The 27,368-nt window shown below is 45.4% G+C and overlaps 1 protein-coding gene across 2 annotated transcripts in view; it reads left to right on the forward strand.

The window, feature by feature from the left end:
- SLC7A5 (solute carrier family 7 member 5) overlaps positions 1-26,856 on the forward strand; it is a 657,550-nt gene extending 630,694 nt beyond the window's left edge. For both annotated transcript variants that reach the window (XM_069636161.1, XM_069636164.1), the window contains exon 10: positions 25,612-26,856. In XM_069636161.1, the coding sequence (XP_069492262.1) occupies positions 25,612-25,667 (56 nt within the window). In that variant the 3' untranslated portion in view covers positions 25,668-26,856. The remainder of the gene's footprint in view (positions 1-25,611) is intronic.
- The last annotated feature ends 512 nt before the right edge of the window (positions 26,857-27,368 follow it).

Below are 27,368 nucleotides of genomic sequence, written 5' to 3' on the forward strand. Positions count from 1 at the left end.
GAAGCATAGGTTTCAGTACTGGCAGCTCAGATACTGGGCAATGCATCCCAGATGTAGAGAGTGGGGTAGCAGGAAATTGTGAAATGTAGAAATGATTTTGCAGATTGCTACATTCAATGGAGGCCTTATATTGGCACTTGATAAAGAACTTTCTAGAACCCAGATTTCAGGTTTCACTGGGTATTACAAGTGAAGGTAAACCTACTTAGGAAGAGAGATAGATCACAGCATTCTGGGCGGATATGGTGCTCTATGCCCAACACTTCTTTTAGTGACCAAGTCTTTGAGCTTGTCATGCTGAGAACCTGGTGTCTGCAGAAGCTGCTGAACCCCTGACAATCCACCCAAAATGTGGCACTCAGAGCTGACATAAATATAACTGCTCAGTTTACCTCACTTTCAGGGGAAAGGGGGAAGGGACAAAGAAACAAACACCAGGCTGGAAGCTATCAACTCGCTGGTTCTTCACCTGTAGTTAAAACATAAACATGCAATATACCTCATTACTCATGGGTTACTATACTAACCTTAAACTCTAAATCCTTAACCAAAATAGTTTAAAAACCATACCTGGTTCTTCTCTTCAGAATGCCCAGAGAAGTGAAAAGCAGACAAGACTTCCTTACTTGTGGACCAGAATCTTATAGATAATTCAGCCTTCTCAGTAGGTCCATGAATGTAATTTAACTTTGTAGTTAGTCTGCTCAAATCTAAGATTCTTGAACAAGGTCTTCATATGAAGTTCTTTTAAGTTCTTGTATTTGTTTTTAATATTTTCTTTGTAGAGAGTCTTTTTCTCACGAACAAATTTAACTTGCGATGGAATCCTCACGTGGAAAGCCAGAAACCGCAGGAAGAAAAAATCACACCCTTTTTCTCCAAATCGCGGGAAATACGCACACGCGCTGACGATTCAATTCGCGGGTAAAACGCACTTGCGCTAAAATCCAAGACGCGATAAAAATTACACGTGCTTTCCTCCAAGTCACGGGAAATACGCACACGCGCTGACGATTCAATTCACGGGTAAAACGCACTTGCGCTAAAATTCCAGACGCGATAAAAATGACACGCGCTTTCCTCCAATCCTCACGTGGAAAGCCAGAAACCGTGGGAAGAAAAAATCACGCGCTTTCCTCCAAGTCGCGGGAAATACGCACACGCGCTGACGATTCAATTGACGGGTAAAACGCTCTCGCACTAAAGTCCAAGACGCGATAAAAATTACACGCGCTTCCCTCCAAGTCGCGGAAAATACGCTCACGCGCTGACAATTCAATTGCGGGTAAAACGCACTCGCGCTAATGTCCAACTCACAAATAAATACGTACACTCGCAAAATACACACCCGCTTATTTTATCACGCAGAAAAAACCCTTGCGTAAACGAACAGTAAACGCGAGTCCAAAGTACACGCTCGTGCTTCACTCTCACGCGCAGAGACACATGCGCGGGTGAAAAGTAACGGACAAAAAACTCTCGCGCTAGTTTGATTAGACATGTAGCGCTTCCATTTTTTTTAGATACAGATTTGATTTCAGTCCCTTAGATAAATATAACCTTTTTACAAAGTTCAACAAATTTGGAAAGTCGGTTATCTTGAATAAGACTTGAAAACTTCTTTTCTCAGAAAAAATGGAAGTTTCTGACTCCTGTCCTGTGTCTCCACCAAACTCCAAACACGACTCCTGTTATACTTTCAGATCTTCTGCTCAACTGCTAGAAACTTGTCACCCTAGACAAAGTTAAGCAGGAGCAACAAGGCACACGACCTCTCAGCTGGGCAAGGACGATGAAAGGCAGTTTAGAATGTTCATTGTCCTCCCTATAAACAATCTCCAGCCAATCAGAATTTAGACCGAGTACCTCCATCTTGGCTTGGGGCAATCTCCATAGACTTCAATGAAGGTTAAGGGCAAAATTGACTGTTTAAAAATATAACCCATAATAACTTCCTAAAACCTTTCTATACTAAATATGTGTCTCCCCGGACCCAATGTAAATGAGTATATGATACTGTATGTAAAGAATATGTCACTCCAACCTGACAGTACCTGACAGAGCTACAGTACAAGAATATATTTCGCTGGCAATTTACACAGGAAATGTTGGATATATTCTGCCAAGATGTAATCTCTGTTTGGAGAGGATGGGTTTAGTGGATCCTCCGTACACATGTTATTCAGTTGAGGGATTTTTGGATGGAGGTCAGATCGCTCATTGCTGTGATGGTAGACTATCCTGTTCTCAATGAGCCAGTATTCCTGCTGTTGGGAAATTAAGAAGCGGAGGGTCACAAGGTATCACGTGGGGATTAAAAGCTTGGTTAATATTTAGTCTTGTTGCCAAATACAGAATAGTGATTTTGTGTAACAAACCAGACGCACCCTCAGTTGTTTTGTGGCTTACTAGGTGCTGCTAGTTTTGGTAATGGTGAGAATATTCTGCAGAACAGTCATTTCGAATGGAATGTGTCCTCCCACGTATTACTCATCTTGTGATAAATCGTTATCTCCAGCTTTGCTGCTTGGGAAAAAAAAATTCTCGGCAGAGGGCGCTGTGCTCGAGGTCGTGACGTCGATTGTCCCTCGACGGACTCCGTATTATGTCGACATCACCAATGGTATAAATAGCTCGAGCCGCGCCCGTTGCTTCAGTTCCGTTTTTCCGATCGCTTCGCTATCGAGAACGGCGTGCTTCTATTTTCTGTGAAGAAAATGTCGTCATCTTCAACTCCTTCGACACCCAAGACAGGGTTCAAGAAGTGTGTAGATTGTGGATCTAAAATGTCGATCACCGATCCCCACCGGATTTGTCTATGGTGTCTCGGTTCCAGTCACCGAACCGACTGCGGGTCCTGTCAATCCATGACCGAGAAAGCTCTTCGTGAGAGGAGAGGTAAATTGTCAGTGGGGAGGGAAGCCTCTAAGAAGGCTATGTCAAAAAGACATAAGAAAGCGACTGATTCGAAGGAATCAGATCAACATAGGCACTCAAAGAGATCTTGATCTAGGAGTAGATCGAGACACTCTTCGTCATCATCTAAAAAAATGAAGAGGAGACATAGATCTCCCTCATCATCATCATCTTCTTCAGAGTTGACTGAAGAAATTCGATGTCCGACTAAATCGGATTCTCCCAGTAAGTGAGAAGAATTCCGCAAAAAGATGATGGAGGTTTTCGAGAACGCAGCCCGACCCCCTCAAAAGAACCTCGAAAAAGCTATACCCCTAAAGTCGCTCCATTGGACGACAAAGGGAAGTCCAAGACTACCATGGCAAAGACCGGTTGCGTCGAGGAATCTAAAAGAACTCGAGTCGACGTAAATCTGTCGAAGACTCTTCGAGAGTCGAGCACTTCTCTAGTGCCATGCAAAAAACACAAGCCGTTGAAGACTTCGTCGACGCCATCGGCGTCGATAATTTCGACTCCAAAACCAAAAACATCCTCGATACCAGTATCAAAGTCATCTTTGAAGTCTGCGAAGACCCCTTCGACAGTTTAGAAGGATTTATCAATTCCTTCGACGCGACTTGTAGAGGAAGAAAGGAGATTCACTCCATTGCCCAGATCAGACTTTTTCAAGTCTATGGGCCTCATTCCGAGTGAGGTGGTAAGGGATAGCGGCCACCGGTAACGAGACCAGTGGCGGTGATCCCTTACTGCCATACTCCGAGTTCCCTTTTCGCCCTCGCCCTTAACGCCTGCTTTGAGCAGGTGTTAAAGTCGAGGGCGCAAAGGGGCCTCCAAGCCAATAACGGTGACCGTAATGAACGGTCACGGTTATTTGCATCTTCCCCATTCCCATTGAGCCCTATGGGGGCTCATTTGGGAATGGGGAAGAGCCTTGGTGAATGGGGAATTACCGCCCCGCCAACCTTGGAATGGGGCGGTAATTCTGCCATCCACCAAGGCGCTGCCGGTCCGGGTACGGTGTCAACCAAGGCGTTAATAGCGCCATTGGTTATCGCTGTACTCGGAATGAGGCCCTATGTCAGCAATTTATGAAGAATCTGCTTCTGAAGAGGATGAAGTTACTCCTCTTGGAGTTTTTTATGGTACAAGACAAGTTCCTGAGGAACTTATTGATCAGGAATCTAGAATGGGAGACCTGAGTGATACTCTACATTCTGCCAGTGGAATTGACACATCCCCAGAATTAGAGTTCGCCAGACCTGATCCTGCAGAGCATGCAGATGCTGGGTACAGGGGTCTTATGACCAGGGTAATTGAGTATATGGGTTGGGGTAATACTTCACCCATTTTTGAACAAGATGACATGACGGATATAATCGTCAAGGGACCTCAGAAAGATCCTGTTCTCCCTTTCCACAAGGCCCTTCAAAGGACTGTGGAGAAAAACTGGGAGAAACCAGAGAGTATTGCTGTTGCAGATAGCACTTTTCCAAAAAAAATATAGACACGCTGGAACGGATCCTGAATATTTCAATAAATATCTGACTCCAGAGAGTTTAGTCATTCAGGCAGCATCCACTTCAAAACAAACTGCTTATCCAAATATCCCTCCAGATAAAGAGGATAAAAAAGTTGATGCCTGGGCACGTAAAGTTTTCACGTCAGGCAGTATGGCACTTAAGTCGGCAAATGTTACCTGTACCCTAGCCAGGTTTACCCATACCCTGTGGGACTGTATTTCGGCGGCGGCTGATCATATTCCGGAAGGCGAGGAAAGGGAAGGCTTCCTGAATATAGTCAAAGATGGAAAGGAGGCAATGGGGGAATGTCTCGAGTCTGGACTGGATACTGCTGATAGTATCAGCAGATCCATAGCTGCAAGCGTTGCGCTACGCAGATTTGCGTGGTTGAGGAAGTCGGGGTTTGCACCAGACGTGCAAGCTAGACTCCTCAACATGCCCTTTGATGGCTCGAGGTTCTTTGGCAGAAAGGCTGATGAAAGCCTAGAAAAACTTCAGACCTCGAATGCGGCAGGTAAATCACTTAGCGCCTCTTTGAGCCAGCCTCTAAAACCCTATTCCGGCTCATCTTCCTGGAGGGGTCGTTCTTTTCGATACTACTCCTCTTTTGGTAGAGGAAGAGGACAGGCTTCTCAAAGGGGCAAAAGAAACTTCCCTCGTGGAGCACGAGGAAGAGGTGCAAAATCAGCCTCAGGAGCGGCATCTGTACCCTCAACCACTCCTGCAGTCGCCTCCGAATCCCTCTGAGACCTTGTTGCACAAAACACCAGTGGGAGGCAGGATCTCTCAGCATCTGAAGGAATGGCGGGGCATCACCTCAGATGCTTGGGCACTGGAAACAGTAGCCGAAGGTTTCTGCCTCCCCTTCCAAAAAAGGCCTCAGAATCATCCACCGGGAGCCAACTCCGCCAAAATTCCGGATCCGCTCCTGTTGCAGGAAGTTTTAACCCTGCTAGAGAAAGGTGCCATAGAACTGGTACCTGTTGCGGAGAGCAACAGGGGTTGGTACTCCCCATATTTTCTCATCCCGAAAAAGGACAGAGGACTGAGACCTATCTTGGACTTGAGAAACTTGAACCAGTTCCTCAGGAAGGACAAGTTCAAGATGGTGACTCTTTCTCAGATCCTTCAGGCTCTCCAACTCCAAGATTGGTTGGTATCATTGGACCTTCAGGATGCTTACTTTCATGTGCCAATTCATCCAAAACACAGAAAGTACCTGAGGTTCGCGATTGGCAACTCTCATTATCAATTTCGAGTTCTGCCATTCGGGTTGACCTCCGCCCCGAGGGTTTTCACCAAACTGTTGGCGGTTGTGGCAGCAAGTCTCAGGAGAGGGGGCATTCACATCTACCCCTACCAGGACGATTGGTTGATCAGAGCAAGTTCTCCAGAACAAACTCGGGAACATCTTTCGGTCACCTGCACTTCCTCCACAAATTGGGCTTCTCCCTCAATTTCAAGAAGTCCCACATGATACTATCCCAGAAGCTCCAGTTTATCGGAGCAGTCTTGGACACTTCCTCGGGAAAAGCCCCGAGGTGAGAGCTCTCCACATCCAGCAGATGGTAACAAAATTCCAGAATGCCCAACGTCTACCGGCCTTCGATTTTCTCAGGTTGCTTGGCCTCATGTCATCCTGCATTTTCCTAGTACCAGAGGCCAGGTTGAGAATGAGATCCCTTCAATGGGCCCCCAGAACTCAGTAGTCCCAGTTCTGAGGGAATATGTCGGATTTTCTGCAAGTCCCGAGCGCAGTTGCTCAGGATCTTCTATGGTGGGCTTGCAATGACAACATTCTCAAGGGAGAGTCTTTTTGGCAACCATGGCCGGAGATAACAGTAGTGATGGATACCTCACTCACGGGGTGGGGAGCGCACACCAACAATCTGACAATCAGCGGTCGTTGGTCTCCATCAGAGTCCAAACTACACATCAACCTTTTGGAGCTGAGGGCAATCAGACTAGCTCTGAAGGCCTTTCTGCCCTCTGTACAAGGAAAGAATGTCCTGATAATGACGGACAACACGGTGGCCATGTACTACCTCAACAAAAGAGGAGGAGTAGGGTCACTACCACTGTGCAGAGAGGCAATGCAGCTATGGTTCTGGGCAATACGAGAAGGAATCTCTCTATCGGCAATTCACCTAGCCGGAGAGAAGAACACGGTGGCAGACGCTCTGAGCAGGCAGAGCACAGTCTCTCACGAGTGGGAGATAGCTTAGGAAGTCCTTCTGGAGATCTTCGCCCTTTGGGGAACCCCTCAAGTGGATCTGTTTGCCACCGCGATCAACCGGAAGTGCGATCAGTACTGCTCAAGGGAATTTCCTCAAAGAGGAGCTCTGGGAGACGCATTCGTAGTGGAGTGGAATTTTCCACTGCTGTACAAGTTTCCCCAAGTCCCCGTGATTCCTCAAGTAATCAGGAGGTTGAGAAAGTTCAGGAAAACTATGATCCTAATTGCCCCGGATTGGGCCAGGAGGACGTGGTACCTGGACCTTCTGGACATGTCCATCTGCCCTCCAATACGTCTTCCGCAAAGGGTGGATCTTCTCTCGCAAGAGGAAGGTCGGGTTCTCCATCCAGAGGTCAAGACACTCAACCTTAACGCATGGTTTCTGAGAGGTTGAGATACAAGGATTGGGATCTTCCGGATGACGTAATAGAAATTTTGCTTTCGGCCAGAAGACCAGCAACAAAATCTTTGTACCGATGTCGCTGGAACAGGTTTAGTAACTGGTGCAAACACAAGGATGTGGACCCTTTTCAGTGTGGCACCCCAATGATGCTTTCTTTTCTATTACATCTAGCTAATCTGGGGCTCCAGATAGGAACAATCAAAGGATACCTTGCTGCGCTGTCCATTTTCAAGCGCTCCTCAGAGAGGTTTCATATTTCAAAATAGCGTTAATCATTCAATTCTTAAAAGGGCTTACTAATATATACCCTCCAGTACCTTTTCATGTACCAATTTGGGATTTAAATTTAGTACTCAAATTCTTGACTTGCATACCTTTTGAGCCTCTGCATTCATGTCCATTGAGGCTTTTAACTCTAAAAACTGTCCTTCTTGTGGCCCTATCATCAGCCCGCAGGGTTAATGAACTTCAGGCTCTCTCATGCAAACCACCATATACTATTTTTTATAAGGATAAGGTAGTCCTTAAAGTTAAACCTTCGTTCTTACCAAAAGTAGTCTCGGACTTCCATTTGTCACAAAAAATAGTACTCCCAACTTTTTAACCTACTCCTCATCTGGGCAAGGAAGAGGAGAGATTAGATATACTAGATCCCAAGAGGGCTCTTAGTTTTTACATCTCAAGGATGGCTAAATTGAGACAAGATGATCAACTGTTCGTGGGTTATATTGGTCATAAATTAGGATTATCTGTAACAAAACAGACCATTTCCCGCTGTATCATATTAGCCATAGTTGAATGCTACAGATTAGCGGGAAAAGAACCACCAGATGGGCTTCGTGCCCATTCTACAAGGGGAATGGCTACTTCTGCGGCTCTAAAGAGGGGAATCCCGGCAGTGGATATTTGTGCAGCTGCAACCTGGAAAACAATGCATACCTTTGTTAAACATTATTGTTTGGATACTGCCTCCTCTAATGAGGGTTTATTTGCCAAGGCAGTTCTGCATTCTGTCCACGAAAACTGAAATTAGTACTCCCTCCTCCAAAATTGTTACTGCTATGGGAGCCTAGCACAAGATGAGGAATACGTGGGAAGACGCAATCCATTCGAAGAACAAGTTACTTACCAACTGTAAAGTTATTTCGACTGGATGTTCCTCCCACGTATTCCTCATCGACCCTCCCATCCTACCCGACAGTACAGTTTACGTTTTCTTACACTTTCCTCTCACGAAGAATGTATCGGTCATGGGGCACGCCTGGGTGTTCCTCCTATATGTTTCATCGAAAAAACAGAACTGAAGCAATGGGCGCGGCTCGAGCTATTTATACCATTGGTGAAGTCGACAGAGTGCGGAGTCCGTCGAGGGACAATCAACGTCACGACCTCAAGCACAGCGCCCTCTGCCGAGATTTTTTTTTTCCAAAGCAGCGAAGCTGGAGATAACTATTTATCACAACATGAGGAATACGTGGGAGGAACATCCAGTCGAAAGAACGTTACAGTTGGTAAGTAACTTGTTCTTCTGCACTAGTCTTTCTCCCCATCTGCATCTTGTAGCAAGAGACTGCATGAGTCTTCATTGTCCATCAAGACTGTGTGCTCTCATCTGGTTTGATCTTTTGCGCAAGTATACGCAGGGATCCCTTTGCACGTAGCAGAGCAAAACATTAAAGCGTAGATGCAAGGTGTAATGTCTATACACTTTTACTTTGCAATCCAGTTCATTTCTATTCCTTTCCAAGACAGAAGGGGCACAAAGTGAAGTTTGCATCTCTGCCTTTTCCTCGTCCATCTTGGAAGAACATCAGGTTTTATCCCAGCTTGAGATTTTCATTCATGCATAAAGCCAATGGATTCCTATGGAATCTATTTGGCATGTGCACCTGCTAAAGAGTTGGCGGATTGCTATAGAATACATTAGTGAACTTTGCCAGAAAAGAGTAATTTGCAAGCAGCCTTTACTTTTTACATAATGGAGCATACATGTGAAGAGTAAAGGCGATTTTGCCTCCTTTTAGTATTCACTGCTACACATGTCTTGTAATTTACACTTTTTGACAAAATGACCGCCACAGTGTTTATGCACATTGCTGTGTGGGGTTGGAGGGGGGGTCTCAATATGGGAGGAATGTTGGTGTGGACATTGACAAACATGCAAGACGTCTGCTTGTTAATGTATCCTAAAATTTCTGTGATGTAAGGAATTTATTTTTTGCAATAAGTACGTCTTCTCAATTACCTATTTGGAAAGAGATGTTTCTCCCTATGAAAGTGTTTTGGAATACTGCTCATGTGGAAATATATTTTTCTGAATAAAATTACAGTGAAGCTACCCTGGATGGGGAGCTAGGTTTACATTGAAGTACATGTTCCATTTGAACTTCTTTTGAGCTCCTTAGCTTTCAATATTAAATCCATGTATTTATAAATCTCTTAAATGACTTTGCTAACAATTCTAACTCGTATAACGGGTTTACCCACAATCAAATGTGGCTGCAAGGAACAGAAAAAAGGCAGTCACTTTAGCATAGTGATAGCAATGGTTCACTGCAGAGAATATTCCAAATTAGTACCCGGGATGTGATGTAACACCAACTCCCACCCAATCTTGGAGCACAGAAGGTGCGCTTTACCACATGGCATTGCCCACGTTTTGAGTCCCCGACCAGTGTGGAAGGCTGCCATGTCCCTCCCAAGGCACCAACAATGGCCTCCGTGCCCACCACCTCCCTTTTCCAGCCACCTCCCTGCTGCTCCTCACTTAGCTGTGCAGTGTCTCTTTTGGTGCTCGCTCGTTCTACTTCCTCTGTAGTCCATCTTCCAATGTTCGCCATGAAAATGGAGGAGACTAATAGTAGTTCCCATTGCCACTTTACTCGGTGGTCATTTTCTTTTGTATTTTTTTTAAGCCGAGAAAAGACCACATTGTTTATAAATTTGAACAAAAAGGTATACTAGTGTGCTAATAGCTATAACCCCCTTGGAGGCAAACGTTACTTTCCAGGTGCCCTTCATGGCAGGAGGGGTCCTCGTTAAGACCCGAACAAACCCAGGGCATTTACGTGACCGGTAGTGCAGCATCAGGGACTAATGGAGGGTGCCGTGCTCTCAGATATACAGTTTGGTTTTTGTCCTGGGGTAGGAACCATGGAACAGAGTTTGAATTTGTATCTGCTAATAACTAATTCCGTCTTCTTCGGGGGGGGAGGCAGTGTATCTTGCTTTCATGGACCTAAGCACGGCCTTCGATAAGGTGGACTGATTGAAGTTGTGGGCCGTGCTTGGGTCCATGGGATGCTCAGAGGGAATTCTGATTGTGGTGGGAGAACTCCACAGGGAGAACCGGGCGTGCGTGCGCAGTGGATCGGGAGGGCCATTGCACTGCATGCTATGATGTAGGGTGTGGAGTCTGCGAGGGTTGTATTCTGGCCCCAATTTTGTTTACCCGTTATATCAATGGGCTTTTGGAGGCCTTGATACACACTGGGGCGGATTTCCTGAATCTGGGGTGTAGGGCCTTTCCGGTCCTGGTTTATGCAGATGATACATTGTTAATAGCCAGGACCTCAAGGGCCCTTCAGATTTTGATAGATGCCTATGCGACCTTCATGAATAACCTGGGTTTAAAAGATCAACACTTCAAAATGACCGGTAATGGGGTGCGGGGGAAGGAAGAGACTGGTGAAGATACGCCCTATGGTGTGTAAGGGGAACATCATACCCAGAGTTAAAGAATGTGACTATTTGGGTGTCAGATTCTTAGTCGGTCACGGGTCGAGCCCACGTTATTAAACAATCTTTGAAGAAGAGCCAAGGGGATTTCCCGCTTCTTGTCCCGCTGTCAGGGACAACCCCTTGACCTGGTTTTAAAAGTCTATACTGGGTAGACCAAGGCTGCGACTCTATATGGAACACCATTGTGGGGCTATACGAAAGCACCAGAGATGCAGGTCAAGGAAAACAAGTTCAGAAGTCTATTGGCACTGCCAGGATCCACTGCTTGTTTCTCAGTCCTTAGGGAACTGGGAATGGACTTCTGTAAGGACCAATGGGCATTGGATCCGATAAATATTTGGCTTCGCCTGTGGGCCAATGACTGTGCCAACTTATGTCATTTTATTATCAGGACTCTCATGGATAGGTCAAATTGGCACAAAATCCTCTGTTTATCATCTATTGATGAGTCCCTGTCCAGAAGTAACATTCAGGTTCTTTCTCCCCCAGCTAGTTTGCTGGCCTCTGGGCAATTGTGCTCTTGCAAACGCATTTTCAGTAGGGCAATGAAGGACAAAAGGGACTTCATGGAACTTGATATCAATCAAGACAGAAATCATGCTATGATAAGTAGGGTAAACTACATTCAGCCATACCAGAGATGTCTATATGGGAGGGCAAAACGGGCACATGCCCTGGGCCACCACCTTTGAGGGATGCCCCACAAGGCTGCCTGAGCTAAAGAAGTCGGTTCCCACTGTTCCGCAAACTTAATTAGCACTTGTCAGGATATTGTATGGCCTGCTGCTAAGGCTCTAAACCTGTTGCCTGTCTGCTGTTGACAAGCCAATTTTGCTCTGATCATTCATTCTGTTTTCAAAGTTTTATACATAGTAGGGCATAACTTCTGTAGCATTCTGACCTTTCTGTGGGGTTTATATTGATCATGCGCAATTGCCAAAGTTAAAATTCATATTGATACATTTGATTTGAGTGCTGCAATGGTTCATAAGATATTTCAGTGTGTTAAGCACTTGTTGCAGAGATCTGTGTTCATATGCAAGATTACAATACCATATTTCAGCAAGGCTGACTCAGCCTTTCCCATGTCTGAATCTGATAATAAACATGGATGCATATGTACTTTGTTTTGTAGCACAAGAGGTGCTATAATCGGCAATGTACGTGCACCAGTTAGCGGTTTCTATAAAAACAAACATATCGAAGATCTAATAATTGGTTTGTTCAGATTGGAGTTGTATAACTTAGGCAATCAACTCCATGACGAGTATAACCTAGGCAGTCCCCTCCATGATGAGAATAAAGTGTCAGTCGGGAGAGGTGATTAGCTATCCAAATTCAAGACAATTCAAAGCAGACAATACACTGATCCAGGATAAATCAGATCACCAACATTACTGTGCTGTCTTATGTGAAAAGGCTTGCTGGTGGCATTGTTTAGCCCATTACCTGATCTTTCTTTTTATGTAGGCCATTTGAGTGTAGGGGGTTCTAGACAGAAGAAAGCTGGCCAGATATCGTAGGCCTCTGGCAAGTATATTTGAAGGTCTCTTCATTTGACACAAAAAACGGTTTGCTTTTTTGTACACATAGTTTTTTTTTTCTTCCTGCATATTTACAAGTCTGTGTTTTGGGTGTATTTAAAGCTTTAAAATACAAAAGAGAAACTCAGACCTTTAAGATCACACCCATCTGTAAGCTGGTACTTAATATACTTCCATGGAGACAGTGAAGCTAGAATAATTCCAATTTTGCATAATACGTTTCTATAACATTGTTTTAAAAAATTGTCATGTTGGGTTATGTTATTTGTGTACTTTCCGTTAGCTCGCTAAAATGGGATTATTTTAGAAGGCCAGAAATTGCAGTGGGTGCAAATCCCATCGTCACAACTTAACCAATGTAGTCACTGCATGCTGTCTCATAAAGTGGTTGTTTGAAAAAACGGACACCCTACAAGAAGTGTATAGGTTACATTTAGTGTGGTGTCCTCATAAAGGCTCTCTGTCCAGTTAAGAGCCCGCAAAATGCGTTTGTTAGTAACACATACCTCTATGTCCTCATATTGGCTCTCTGCTCTTCAGGAGCTAGAACACACTATACTGAACATTTTCTTACTTGTGTAAATTTCACATATTTTATTCTTTAAAACAAATATAAAGTTTTAAAAAACCATTTCTGAATATGCATGGTATGTACAGTCACGAAGGTGAAACAAACAATCCTAAAATCAAATTAAATGCATAAATTGAAAAGATAAAAAAGAAGATCAGAAGATTCAAAACAATTGTGGCAAGTAATTTACAGCTGGTATCCAAAAACAGAACAAAGTTTAGATACACTTAAGTACAGATGACCCTAAGGGCTATCTGGATCATACAATTGGTTATGACCAAGACCCAATTTAGGCTAAGCAACTCTCTCAATATATTAGTATCAATCATTCATATGCGCTTGAGAGTTGAATCCATAGTTGAGCAAATTATTGTCCAAACAGAGAAACAAAGATAGTTATGGACAAAATATTTTTCGAAAGTTGCTGTTTAGTGGGTCTCCATGTTTTTGTTGAATAAACTCGGGGTCTACGTGTTGCGCCGATGTGGATCCTAGTCGGTGCTTCACTCATGCATGACTGAATCGTAAGGCACAGGTGATCTACGTTTCGGTGGATTGGAATAGTTGCCGCCTTCCTCAGGACCAAGAGTAAATGTGGAATAGAAATGATCCCTGAGGCAAAAGAAAAAGGAGATGGGTGAGCAGCATAAAGAATGTCCCAATCAGACGTGGGTGAAGAAAGTTGTGACTGATCAAACAAGCACAGGTCCTCGTAGTATGGGTATTGACCCTGGACCCTATAGCAGTAGATCTGCGAAAAGGTGGTGCATGGGGTTAGGGCCAGTGCACCTATAGTGGAATAACAGGAAAGTGCATGCTAATAGACCATGTGCAGGATAAAAAACAGAAACAAAAAACTCTAAGTTCATGGCAGCGGGTATGATTGTATACATCTGCTGTTAGTCATAGGGCAACATTATGCTAAGAGTAGCTCTTGGGGGAGAAGGCAAGGTTGTGCCACCTCAGTGTGCATTACTAGTAAACATGCACGGGTCCTCCACAATGGATTTACAGCCAGGGGAAAGAGAACATTGTGCATTGTTCGCAAGAAGATGAAATAACACTTACCGCAGTAAACTGACTGGGAGATCTTGACCTCGTGTAGTAATATCTTGGGCCGAGTACAAGTGGCCGTGCACATCAGGTGAAATTTCTAGTGTGATGTCAGTACACGTGTGTATATATATTTCTGAGGCTTGTGGAATCTGCTTAGATCACATGCTGTGCATAGGCCGACATCTAGTGGAAGCTGCGGAGTATTACAGTTTGTTTTTCGAAAGTCGAAAATGGGCGTCGACACAGGCGTGCCAGTAATACTATCCCTAGTGTGACGTCCACTGTACCCAAGATCCCTCACGCGTGTAGGATCCTCAGATTGTTTTTTTCCGCCATACTGGTCGGAAGCATCTTGCGGAGTTCCCTGGCCTTAGCCATACTTTTGCTGTTATTATAATTATAATTCTTATTCTTTCCCTTCCCCACCCCAACGTCGACCCTCAACCTCGACGACGGCTGGAGAAGTCATCGACCGTCGACTGCTGCACGACAGATCTGGGCCTCGGAAGGCCGCTGGCCTCGGCCCGGGCCTAGTAGGCCACTGGCCTCGGCCCTTACAAGTAGGGAGAGTGGGGGGTGGTACATACTCTTCACTCTTGATATAGAGTTACATTTATATATTCCTACACTTAGCAGCCCGCTGCCTTAAGGTGCGTATGGAGGGTACCCCTTTTCAATTCTGCCCCAAGTGCAATCGCAAATACCCTTGGGTCGACAGGCACTCCACGTGCAATCTCTGCTTGCCGAGGGATCACCCCGAAGCGAACTGCAGAGCGTGTAGTAGGTTTAAACCTAAGACACTTAAGGACCGTTCGACAAAGCGTTGGGCCCACCACGCCAGGCAGGAGGCCATGGCAGCGGAGGGCGCCTTCAGCGATGGCAGCGATGCCGTACTTTCGGACGGCGAGGGCATTACGGCGTCGAAAGACAGCCGACGAGCGCAGGTCCCCGACCTCGGAAGGTCGTCCGGCAGGGCGGCTATGGGGAAGACCCCCGGCGACGCAAGCGCTACACACCTAACACACACTAAACACACTAAGACCAACCGGACCTCGACGACGTCGACTTCCCGGAAAGAGGCACAAAAAGAACGGTCCGACTCGGTGTCCTCTGGGCGCTCTCGATCGAGATCGCCTCACGACGCAAGGCAATCATCCACTCTTGCCAAGAGTGCCTCGCTACAACATTAACGGAAGTTCGATCGTCGAGAGACGAAGACGACTTCCACCCCCAGGCCGCGCTCCAAGATACCGAGACCGCGGTTAACACCAGTGAGGCCCCAGACCCTCGGCGCCAGGCGTCGAAAGTCTCTGGGGCCTCCAAGGGACAGGGAAAACATTTTCCCACGCACGGGGAGGGGGGGAAACAGCGGAAAGCACAGCCTTCCACCCCTGTAAAGCCATCCTCTCACCCTAGGCAGACAAGCAAACACAAGTCTACCCTTGAAAAGTCCCATAAATCACCTGCTAAAGTAATACCCTGTTCCAGGGAATGGTCCAGTGAAGACATAGACAGGGTTATGTCTAGGATGTCTTCCTTAGCTGATTTTTATGATAAGAACCCAGAACACTTTCTTTCATATAACCCTCAAGGGGCCACACCCTCAGGCTCCTCCGATCCCATCCCGCTAAGTAAAAAGCCCCGGTTCGAAAGACCGGAACCCTTCGAGGTTCAGCCTTACTCCACTCCATATTCTACTCCACTCCCCAGTTACCAGGGACAAGTTTTCCCTGAAGAGGACCAGGAGTTTGACATTATGGAAGAACAAACCAGGACAGATTACTATGCGGAGGATGAGGACCTGGAGGAGGGAGAAGATGAGCAGGAAATCTACAGAGTAGATTCCCCAGTACAAAGCGAAGCCCCAGTTACTGACTCTCCAGTTGATAACCAGCCCCTCCTTAACGAGGTTCTCGCTCGAGCAGCGGAACACTTCCACATCGACACCCACGGTGTACAGGAGGAAAGGGACTTCGCGGAGGAGTTTGTAGGAGAGAGAAGACCGGTCGCTCAGACCATCCCTATCCTCAAATCCATCCAACGAAGAATAGATCCTTCCCTGGTGAATCCAAACCTCACCAGAGCTGTCAACCCCAGAATTGAAAAGATTTTCCGGGCAGCCCAGTCTGACCCTCTATATATAAGGGGACATCTTAAACCAGATTCCCTAGTGGTTACCAACACTAGAAAAAGGGCTGGCACGCCCTTATCTTCATCAGAAGCTCCTCCCGACAAGGAGAGCAAAAAACTTTACGGGTTTGGCAGGAAGGTAGCCTCAACGTCCGCCTACCAAGCAAGGATTGCGAATTCCACCACCCTGTTGGCTAGTTACAATTGCCATCAATGGGAAGAAGTCGCGGCGCTCATTGCCTCTGCTCCAGAACCGTTAAAGGGCCAGCTGGCTCGGATCTCGGCAGAGGGGAGAGCCGTGTCTGGTTGCATTTTAAAAGCAACTTTCGACGCCGCTGACAACGCAGGGAGATTGATAGCAGAAGGTACTGTTATCAAAAGACATGCGTGGTTACGGCAGTCGGGATTCAAAACAGAAACCCAGGCTTCTTTAATAGACAAGCCAGTGGAACCCGACCTATTGTTTGGGAAAGCGGTCGAAGACGCACTTAAAAATGCCAAAGATGAATATGAGACTCTCAAATCCCTTGGCCAGCTTACCAACAAACCCCCTAACCAGAGGGGGAACAGTAATTTTCGTCGCCCACGCGGCCAAAATTCACAAAGAGGCAACTATGCCCAGGGACAGGGTACACAATGGAATAACAACCAGCAGTCTACCCAGAGTTACGGCAGGGGTAACAAGAGAGGTCGTGGAAGAGGCAGAGGCAGCCCCAACAAGGGAAGTGGCACGCCTCCACCAAAACAGTGACGCTCAGTTCAGGGTCCCTTGTCACGCAACCCCAGTAGGGGGACGCATTTCCACCTTCACCCAAGCTTGGGAAGGGATCACCTCAGACAGATGGGTGCTGTCAACAGTATCCGCAGGATATTGTATAGAACTACTGCAGCGTCCCCGGAACCATCCTCCACGACAAAGAGTGCACTCCCTAGAGCATCAAAGGATCCTTCTCGAGGAGATCGCCATTCTGCTAGAAAAGGACGCGATAGAACTCGTCCCAGGACTCCAGGTAAACAAGGGTATCTATTCAACTTACTTCCTTGTGCCAAAGAAAGATTTGACAATGCGCCCAGTATTGGACTTACGGCCTGCCAACAAGTATGTCAAGCCCCAAAAATTCCGTATGACCACGCTACAAGAGGTAATCCCCCTCCTAAAAAAGGGGGATTACATGGCAACCTTGGATATGAAAGATGCTTATTTTCATATTTCCATGCTCCCAGCGCACAGAAAGTACTTGCGCTTCAAGGTGGACAGTCGCCACTACCAATTCAAGGTACTGCCCTTCGGGATAGCTTCAGCACCAAGGGTATTCACCAAGGTACTGGCGGTGGCGGCTGCACACCTACGCAGGGAGGCAATCCCGGTGTACCCTTATCTGGACGACTGGCTCATAACGGGGGAAACCCCAGGAATTTGCAGGTCAAACATTCAGAGGACTATCGACCTCCTCCACGAATTAGGCTTCTCTATCAACGAGAAAAAGTCAAGTCTAGTGCCAAGCACCTCAAAACAGTTTCTAGGAGCTATCCTAGATACTCAGAAAGGACTGACCTTCCCTTCGGAAGAGAGAATTCGGAATATACTTCTGCAAATTCCGCATTATCAGTCAGGTCAACAGATAACAGTACGCAAAACTATGCGGTTACTGGGCATGATGGCGTCATGCATTTACCTGGTCCCCCACGCGCGTCTGCGCATGCGTCCCATGCAGGAATGGTTGGCGAAACAGTGGTCTCAGGCAAGTGGTCATTGGGACGATCTAGTGGTCGTTTCGCCAACACTCGTACAGAGCCTACACTGGTGGACAAGAGAGAATCTCGCAAAGGGGAAACCCTTTTACGATCCCGAGGTACAAGCCGTGGTGACTACAGATGCATGCCTGACTGGGTGGGGAGCTCACCATCTCCACCACACAGCTCAGGGTCTCTGGTCTCACTCAGTAGCCAAGAACCACATCAATCTGCTAGAGCTTCTGGCAGTATTCCGAGCGCTAAAGGCGTTCGAGCCCCATCTACTGAACTTGTCGGTGCAGATCAGGACGGACAGCACGACAGCCATGTTCTATCTGAACAAGCAAGGGGGGACTCGTTCGCCAAATCTGTCCAAGCTTGCCCAGAAAATCTGGATATGGGCACTCAGACGGAACATCTTCCTGTCATCGCAACATGTTCCAGGGGAGCTCAATTCCCTAGCGGATGCGCTAAGCAGAGACTCCCTCCCAGAAGAACACGAATGGGTCCTTCACAGAGACGTGGTAGAAGATCTCTTCTCTCAGTGGGGTTTCCCCACTATAGACCTATTCGCCACAAGCGAAAACAAACAATGCCCAGGATTTGCATCCAGGTTCCCCCAGCCGGACTCCCAAGGGAATGCCCTGTGGATGAACTGGTCAGGGATGTTTGCGTACGCTTTTCCACCAACTCCTCTCATCAGGAAGGTGGTGTACAAGATGAACAAGGAATCGATGACGCTCATCCTAGTCGCTCCCATGTGGGCGAGACAACCATGGTTTCCACACCTACGCAGGATGGCGGTGTGCGAGCCCATCAGACTCCCAGCCTGGTACAACCTACTGTCCCAGCAACAGGGTCAAACAGTGCATCAGGAACCCAACTCTATGAACCTAGCAGCATGGCTCCTGAAGTCATAGAGTTTGGACATCTCAAATTACCACAGAGGTGTATGGACATTCTAAAGGAGTCCAGGAAACCAAATACAAGGCACTGTTACTTTGATAAGTGGAAAAGATTCGTTATCTGGTGCCAGAATAAACAAATCAACCCGGTTGATTGCACTCCTTCCAACGTTGTGACATACATGCTCCACCTGCTGGATGCAGGGTTGGTTTTTAACTCGCTGAAAGTACACCTGGCAGCCCTCTCGGCTTACACCACATCCCATAACAAGGTCTCGTGGTGGAAAGTACCAGTGGTTAAAGCCTTCATGGAAGGAGTAAAGAGACTTCACCCTCCTATTTCGAACCCACCGCCAGGATGGGACCTCAACGTGGTGCTAGCTAAGCTCATGGGACCCCCATTCGAACCCATGCATAAAAGTAGTCTCAAATACCTGACTTATAAAACGGCCTTCTTAGTAGCCATTACCTCCATAAGAAGGGTCAGTGAAATTCAGGCTCTGTCAGTGCAAGATCCTTTCTTTACTATCCACAAGGACAAACTGGTTTTACGCACACACCCTAGGTTCTCACCTAAATTCATATCCAAGTTCCATGTAAACCAGTCCATCGAGCTTCCGGCTTTCTTCCAAAACCCGCAAAGCTCGGCTGAGGTGAAACTACACACCCTAGATGTGCGTAGGGCGGTCCTATACTATGTAAATAAAACCAGACCGCTAAGGAAAACAGATCAACTGTTTGTCTCCGTAGCTACAGGCAGAGAGGGGGATCGCGTCTCTAAGGGCGCTATCTCGAAGTGGATTATCAACTGTATACAGCTGTGTTACTCTCTTTCTGAAAAGACTCTGCCTTTTACGCCAAGGGCCCACTCTACTAGAGGCATTGGTGCCACTCTGGCTTTCATTGCAAATGTTCCCCTCGACACCATTTGCAAAGCGGCTACTTGGAGCTCTATTCACACTTTTACTCAGCATTACTGCATTGACACTCATTCCAAGACAGATACACAAGTGGGACAAGCGGTTCTAAGACACCTGTTTGCTCATGACCCTTCTCACATCCCACCTCCTTCTTCTGGTACTGCTCGCTAATCTATGCACAGCATGTGATCTAAGCAGATTCCACAAGCCTCAGAAGGGATACATTACTCACCGTAATCGTATTTCTGATGCTTGTATCTGCTTAGATTCACATGCGACCCACCCTTCCTCCCCTCCGAGAGAAGGCGCATGATTGCTTGTAGTCTTACCTTTCTGTCTATCTGCTTGGATTATCTGTACTCGCGCTACTCCTCATGCTTCCTCATGTCAGAAAAAATACAATCTGAGGATCCTACACGCGTGAGGGATCTTGGGTACAGTGGACGTCACACTAGGGATAGTATTACTGGCACGCCTGTGTCGACGCCCATTTTCGACTTTCGAAAAACAAACTGTAATACTCCGCAGCTTCCACTAGATGTCGGCCTATGCACAGCATGTGAATCTAAGCAGATACAAGCATCAGAAATACGATTACGGTGAGTAATGTATCCCATATATACAGTTTCAAAAAATGATAGTAGGAGCACGAGTGGGTCAGTAAAAATAACTGTCCTCTTTAAGGTAAAAGAGGCTCTCTTGGTAGAATTCTGTACGTTTCTAAAGAAAAACTGCTTCGTGAGTGCCTACCTTTTAATGAGCAGAAACAGCTGTGGCGGGCAGATGTAACATCTCACTGTAGTGGAGATGCATCACAATGCGGTGAAGACGCAGGATCTGTCAGTGCAACTGAGCAGCAGGCTCGCTAAAGCGTGTTCTGCGTTTTAAGAATCGAGACATTTCGCAGGATGTAACTAGTGCTGCAGAGAAATGAAAAAGGGCACAGAAACGCGGATGAGCATAATGAAAGGGAAGCTGAAACTCGCAATGGAGACGCTTACCGTTCGAGGGAGGCACAATGGCCTGTCTTCTCCCTTGTAGTTGCAGCGCGGCTGTGGCTTCGTGCAATATGCAGGTTGCCAGGGAAACAGAGCGTGGCATCGAAGGCCGTGTATGTGTGCGTGTAGAGCTGTCTTTGGTGCCATTTGGCCATAGAGGTGGAAGGTGGAACTGCAAGGTTTTTTAATATGTTGTTATGGGTGGTATACCGAGGGGAACACAGTACAGCTCGCTTGTGGAACCTGTAGAGAGTAACCATTTGTAGCAGTGGACCAAAGAAAGGTGTATAAGTATGCCCTTATGCTGCACATCAATATGTAGGAGTTAGAGGGACCAGAAGAAACTCGAATAGGCTGTGTCACCTGTTGGTGGACAGGTAAACAGAGTCGCTGTGAATATGATGCTAATAATAATGTGACAGTGTCTCCTCATTTAGACCTTTTGTTCCGTCCAGGGCCTGGAGGCGGTAGATCCATCTTGCCTCCTTATGGGATAATGTTCTCTGTGGATTTGAACTGTTCCTTACCACATCAATGACACACCATTTTAGGTCATCGGGGGAGTGTCGTAGTTCCAGAAAGTGTGACATTATGGGTGCTGTGTGGGTTTTGCACCTAATCCTGGAGCGGTGTTCATTGATTCTAATGTGCATGGGTCGCATGGTCTGTCCCACGTATCGTAACCTGCAGGGGCATGCGATACAGTATATCACGTTATTGGTCTTACAATTGGACATAAATTGTATGTTCCATTTTTTGTTGTGAATTTGAAAGTGCGTTGTTTTCTTAGTGAATTTGCAAGCCCGGCAGTTGCCACAAGGGAAGTGGCCTACAATTGGACGTAGGACCAGATGACTGGTATTGGGCCTCGGACTGGATTTTGAATGTACCAGTTGGTCTTGTAAATTCCTTAATCTTTTGAAGGCAAACAATGGCCTACCTATATTAGGTAGACAGGTTGACATCATTGTCCAGTATTTCATGAAGGCTTTTTTTATTTCAAAAGATTGTGTGCTGTATGTAGTGGCGCAGGTGATTCTGTCTCGTGTGGTGGTTTTAGTTTTTGGTTCGAGGAGGCTTTCCCTCGTGTGTAAATCTCGCTCTTTTTAAGGCATTTGTTACCAATTTTTTAGGGTATCCCTTCTCTCTCAGGTCACCAGCTAGTTTGTTGGCATGCAAGTAATATTCTGTGACAGCTGTGCAGTTGCGTCTGAGAAACTTACTGAATGGCAGGTTCTCTTTGATTGCCTTGGTGTGGAAGCTGGAAAGGTGCAAGGTTGTGTTTCTGTCTGTAGTTTTTTTGTATAAGGAACTCTTCAGGTGACCCAAATCTATTTTGATCTGCAGATGCAGAAAGTGAATGGAATGGTGGTCATACTCCATAGTAAATTCAGTAGTAGCATGTAGGCTGCTGAGATACGCTAAGAAATCTTCTAATGATTCAGCGCTCCCTTTCCAAATGAAGATAACATTGTCTATATATCTATACCATTTTGTGATCTGTGAATTAAAAGTGTTGGTTTCAGAAAGAACAAATCTTTCTTCAAAGTCTGCCATAAACAAGATGGCCAAACTCAGCGCAAACGCAGCTCCCACAGCCGTGCCCCTGATTTGGAGGTAGAATTGGTCATCATATTGAAAAAAGGTTTTTTGAAGGGCAATGGACATGAGTTCTACAATAAATGCCGCTGGAACTCTTTGTTGGGTGGCATGATGGGTAAGGACGCTGCGTATGATTTCTATTGCTTCCTCTTGTGGTAAATTAGTGTAGAGCGATTTTATGTCCATAGTGACCAGGTACTACTTTTCCTGGTCGAAGCTCACCCCTTCAAATATTTTGATGGTCAAAGTTGTATTTTTGAGGTATGTTATCGTCTCTTGACTTATTGGTTGAAGGAATAAGTCTCCGAATTTGCATAGCTGCTCTAGCACGGAGCCACATCCCGACACTATGGGTCTGCCCGGTGATCTAGTGGGGTTCTTGTGCATTTTTGGAAAGGGCAGAGAAAGAGGGGTCCTTTTGTCTGGATTGTTAAGATATTCTAGCTCTTCTTGGGTGATCCAAATTGTGTAGTTTCTCAAATTTCATCCTGTATTCCTATCGACGGGTCCATTCGTAGGGGTTGGTAGCTTTGTCTGTCTGTCTGTCCTCCAAGAGGTCCATGACCATTCTGTTATATAGTATCTGTGGGAAGACCACAATGCCCCCTCCCTTTTGGGCCGGTTTGATCAACGATCTAGAATTTAGTGGCTTTTCTCTCGCTTTTGGGTAATTTATTTTTGATGTTCTTGTTTTTCCCTTTAAGTCTCTTAAGATGATTTAGGACGCATTTCACAAAAAGCTAAATTTCCCGTGCCACTTGATTGTCTGTAGGAGTAAAGGTGGAGGGGACCCGGAGACCAGTGTCTTGTCTGCTTTGCTCCTCATCTTGGTCCGAGAAAAAGTGTCTCAATCAGAGTTTTCTGAAGAATTGTTTGATTTCGGTCTCTGTGGTAAACTAATCCGTGCGCTTGGTCGGGACAAACGATAGACCCTTACCTAGCAGTTTTAGTTGGGTGGGAGACAACTCAATCCGTGATAAATTGAATACAGGAATGTTTGTATCCATACATCTTTCTGGAGCGGGGGTGGCGGTATGTTCTTTTGGGTGAAGCCCCTCCTGGGTTGACGTTGTCGTCTCCTTCCTGCCCATGGCTCCCATTCTGGGTTGAAAAACTCCCCCGCATATCCTCTGAATTGGCCTCTCCCTTAAAAAGACCTCTGTCCCCTTGGTCTGTATGTTTGTTGGTAGCCTGATTGGTATGGGACGTCGCCTGACGAGTCACTGCTTGTATCCGAGAATGTCACCCACCTCCACAGGCATCTTCTAATGTTTGTAGCTTGTTGTTATGTAGCCTGTTTTTTTTGTTGGACGTATTCAGCACTTAGGTAGGGATAGATGGTTTCAGTTCTGAATTCTTGGATATCCTTACCAGCTTTTTTCGTTTTTTTAGACAGGGTCGCATATTAAGCTGTGGGTTGTGATTGCGATGGGGGGTGGGAGGGGCGGGCGTGACCAGATTTTCTGTACCCATTAATTGATTTGGTTCGATGGAGAGGGCCCAAAGACGTCTGTGCTCAGAGCCCTAAAAGTGCTTAAGATGTCCCTGATCAGAACCATCTACGATTTTTCACAAGGATCCATCTGCCCTTAATGCCTAAAATTGCATTACATGAACCAGGATATAGTTTTACCGACTTTCTTTTGCAATCTGCAGTAAATGGCAGACAACTTTGCATTGTCTAGACATTAGAAGAGCATTGAATTTCTACATGTTGCAAACTCAAGATTTTAGGTGGAACGCATTGTTTGTTACTTTCGGGAGCTCGTGCCCAAGAGGTCAAGTGTCCAAGGCATCCATAACCAGGCGGATTGTAATGAATGTTCTTGAGGCTTAAAAGCCGAGGAAACCGATGTTAATTGGGCTTAACGCCATGACATTGAGTTCCAGATTACTGAGTAGAATACTAAGCAAGCTGGAGAATAACTGGGGGGGGTGGGTGGGTGTGTGTGTGTGTGTGTGTGTGTGTGTGTGTGTGTGTGTGTGTGTGTGTGTGTGTGTGAGGGTTGGTGTCAGGAAAGGGCACTCAAAAACCCATGAAATAAATATGATTCTTAAATTGTGGGGTTGGGGTGGTGAAGTTTAGAATTGTTACTAATTGCCAAGTTCACAATGTTATAGCAAAGTCTATTCTGGAGATTAGGTATGCCTTGAAAGATTTGTTTACCTTATATCTTGCTCTAGAATCTAAGAAATCCCTTGCTACAGATGCAGAAACGTTTTTTAAGTCACTCAAGGAGATAGTTGACTTGGTTCTCAAGTGCCTGAAAAATGTTTATGTAATCAAATGCCATAAATGTAAGCTACGAAAATGTTAATACCTCCATTCATGGCCTTTTCTGGACGTTCAGGGAGGTATCTGACAATCTACATCTGTGAAAGTATTCACGCTCATAGTAAATGAAAAGTAAACAAGTGAGCAGTGTGTGCCAGCTAGCAGCATTCATATTCCACTAGGCCCTGCCCTCTGCCAGCAGTGGCTCCCCAGTACCTGGTGGACAATAAGGGGTGATGTTAAAAATGATGGAAAATGCGGTTACATCTGTAAAGTGTAATTTGGCATGAACACAGTAGAAGGGGTTAATATACATAGGCTTGATTGTCATTGTATCCTTCTGAACCCACTATTCAAAAAGCATGCTATATGATGTTAGAGGCAGATCAATCTAATTCTCATTGGCTTACTCCTATGCAATATTACTGATAGGCATATTTCATGGCATAACAACTTTGACAATTGAAATATGTTGGTGGTGCGTTGATAAGTTCATGCTGTAGCACAGAAATTCTGTTTGTCCATTCTTTTGTGCAGTATTTCCCAATTTGAACCCATCACTCAGAAGAAGAATGTTAGCAAATGGAATATATGTTTAAATCGGGAAATAGTGAAAAAGGAGAGGGCTGCACAAGGGGGTGAAGGGTAGGGGTGAGGCAGGGTTGTGTGATGGGATTGGGGCGTCACACACTCCAATTTATTTTATAAAAGACAAACAAATGATTCTCAAAAAAGAAAAACAAAATGAATGGCAACTATAGCTCATTCTCATTAAAGCGAAATTTGATACTGTCACATATAACCAACCATCCCACTTTAGAATCAAAGATTAATAGGTATGGACCTCACACGTTCAACAAGTTTTTTTGGAAGATCATGTGGAAGTGAATATTGTATGCAACTACCTGGAAAAAGAGAACTAGGCAGTTGAAGCATGTGTCCTCTCCAGTTAATTGAAAGGGCAACTCTCCGAGTCAAATATCTTAAACTAGTTTTAAAAATGTTTGCATCCGCACTGGCCAGAAGGTTTAATGAGTTTTGTTTCTTTCGTCCCAAACAGACTCCACCACCGTATTTTTCCAGAAGATGTTGGCAGTCGTACCACAGGAATCCTAAGCATCATGGAAGCATAGGAAAGACCCATCTTTCCAAAGATATTGGCACAGCTGGTTTTCAACAACGCAAAAAGTAAATTGTTACATATCTTCCCAGTGGAACACAGCCTGGTCACAGCTGTTTTTTGTTAGTCAGCGACACTCTGTAAAGGTGAGGATGGGAAAACACTCCCATTGTGTAGTGTGTGCCCCTGACAGAATGTCCTTGTGGATGGACGGGAAGGAGGTTGTTAACCCTCTACACACCAACACTGGAAACATCCAGGCCCATCTTTGTATTTCAGGTTCTTCATTCTTTAGTCCTTTTTAACATTAGAAACTAGTTACCTCATGCAAAACTAATTCTGAAAACAACAGAGTGAAACAAATCAACATTATTGTTGGAATTTGTAGATGTCGGAAATTTTCCAAACTAATAATGCACTTATGATGACAAAAGGGGAAGAAATGCTTGGTTGTCATCAGCAACGAAGGAGAACACATTCTTCCTGGAATGCTTTTTCAGAGTAAGAGAAAACCTAAACGTTCCAACTTAGAAGGAAATAAAGAAGTAATTTGGCAAATTAATGAAGCATGGAAGTGGAAGATGGACATTGATTGCTAGCGTGACAAGAACCACTTGAAAACAAAGGAGATTGTCTTGGTGGGGACTTTGCACTGATTTCAGATGTTCTACCAGACTGCTGCTCCTCAGTGTTTTTTTCATTGTTTTCTGGTGTTTTAGTGGTGCTGACTGAACACTGGAATCCCCTTGTTGCGACTAGGTAGCCCCCTAGTTATGTACACGTTTTCCTACATGGTTAAAGTTAGGCTTTTGTACAGTTATTATTTTGCACAAAAAAGAACAGTCCTCAAAAACGCACAAGTTGTTTATGCAGATTGGAGGATGTGCTGCAAAAACGCATGCCTTAGCATGTGGATATGTTTTCAAGGGAATATATAATCTGTCCCTGAGAGATATTTTAATTTATAGCCCTTCACATTTTATCTTGTAGCACAGCTATTGAAACTTAAATCCGGAAATCTTCCCGTGCCTTGATGCACAGTCAATAAAGCATCTGTGTGGTGCTAAACATTGCTTCACACATCTAATCACTAACGGGTTCAAATACTGCACTTCAGTCGCGAATTTGCTTAATTCTGTGCACTTCCCCTTACTTATATTTCGAAAATAAAATGTTCTGTATTTATTTTGAAATTCTAACCTGCTGTTTTACATCAAAGTATGTCAGTACCATTTCCAATATGACTATAATTCAAGGTAACGTGCAAATGACTATTTGTTTTTTCTGGTTGTCCCCCCCCCCTCCTACCCAATTCTCCTGACCATACATGTGTTTGGATAAGTTATGCAGGGTATATATTTTCTATGTACACCAGAATTCATTCAGTGTCAAGAATCGAAGAAAAGTTAGTACTGGCTGTGGAATAAGGCAAGTAAAATTAAGTAAGTTCAGTGTCTGAAAACGATTAAAGTCTCTGGAGAGAGATGTCTGATTGTCGTCCCGACTGACATTTTGAACCTTGCCATAGAACGCATCATAGCGCATAAGGCAGTGAGCAGCGTTGGGTGTCCCTGTGGTTCTGAGGTTCGAACATGGAAATGAGAGGTTGGACTGAGACCAGGATTTCTTGTTCTAGATTTGACATTGTCTGCCTGTGTTGCCTCAGGCATGTTGCAAGACCTCTCTGCCCCAGAGTT

This window comes from Ambystoma mexicanum, chromosome 1q, assembly GCF_040938575.1.
Source record: "Ambystoma mexicanum isolate Mex_15411 chromosome 1q, UKY_AmexF1_1, whole genome shotgun sequence".
Taxonomy (NCBI): domain Eukaryota; kingdom Metazoa; phylum Chordata; class Amphibia; order Caudata; family Ambystomatidae; genus Ambystoma; species Ambystoma mexicanum.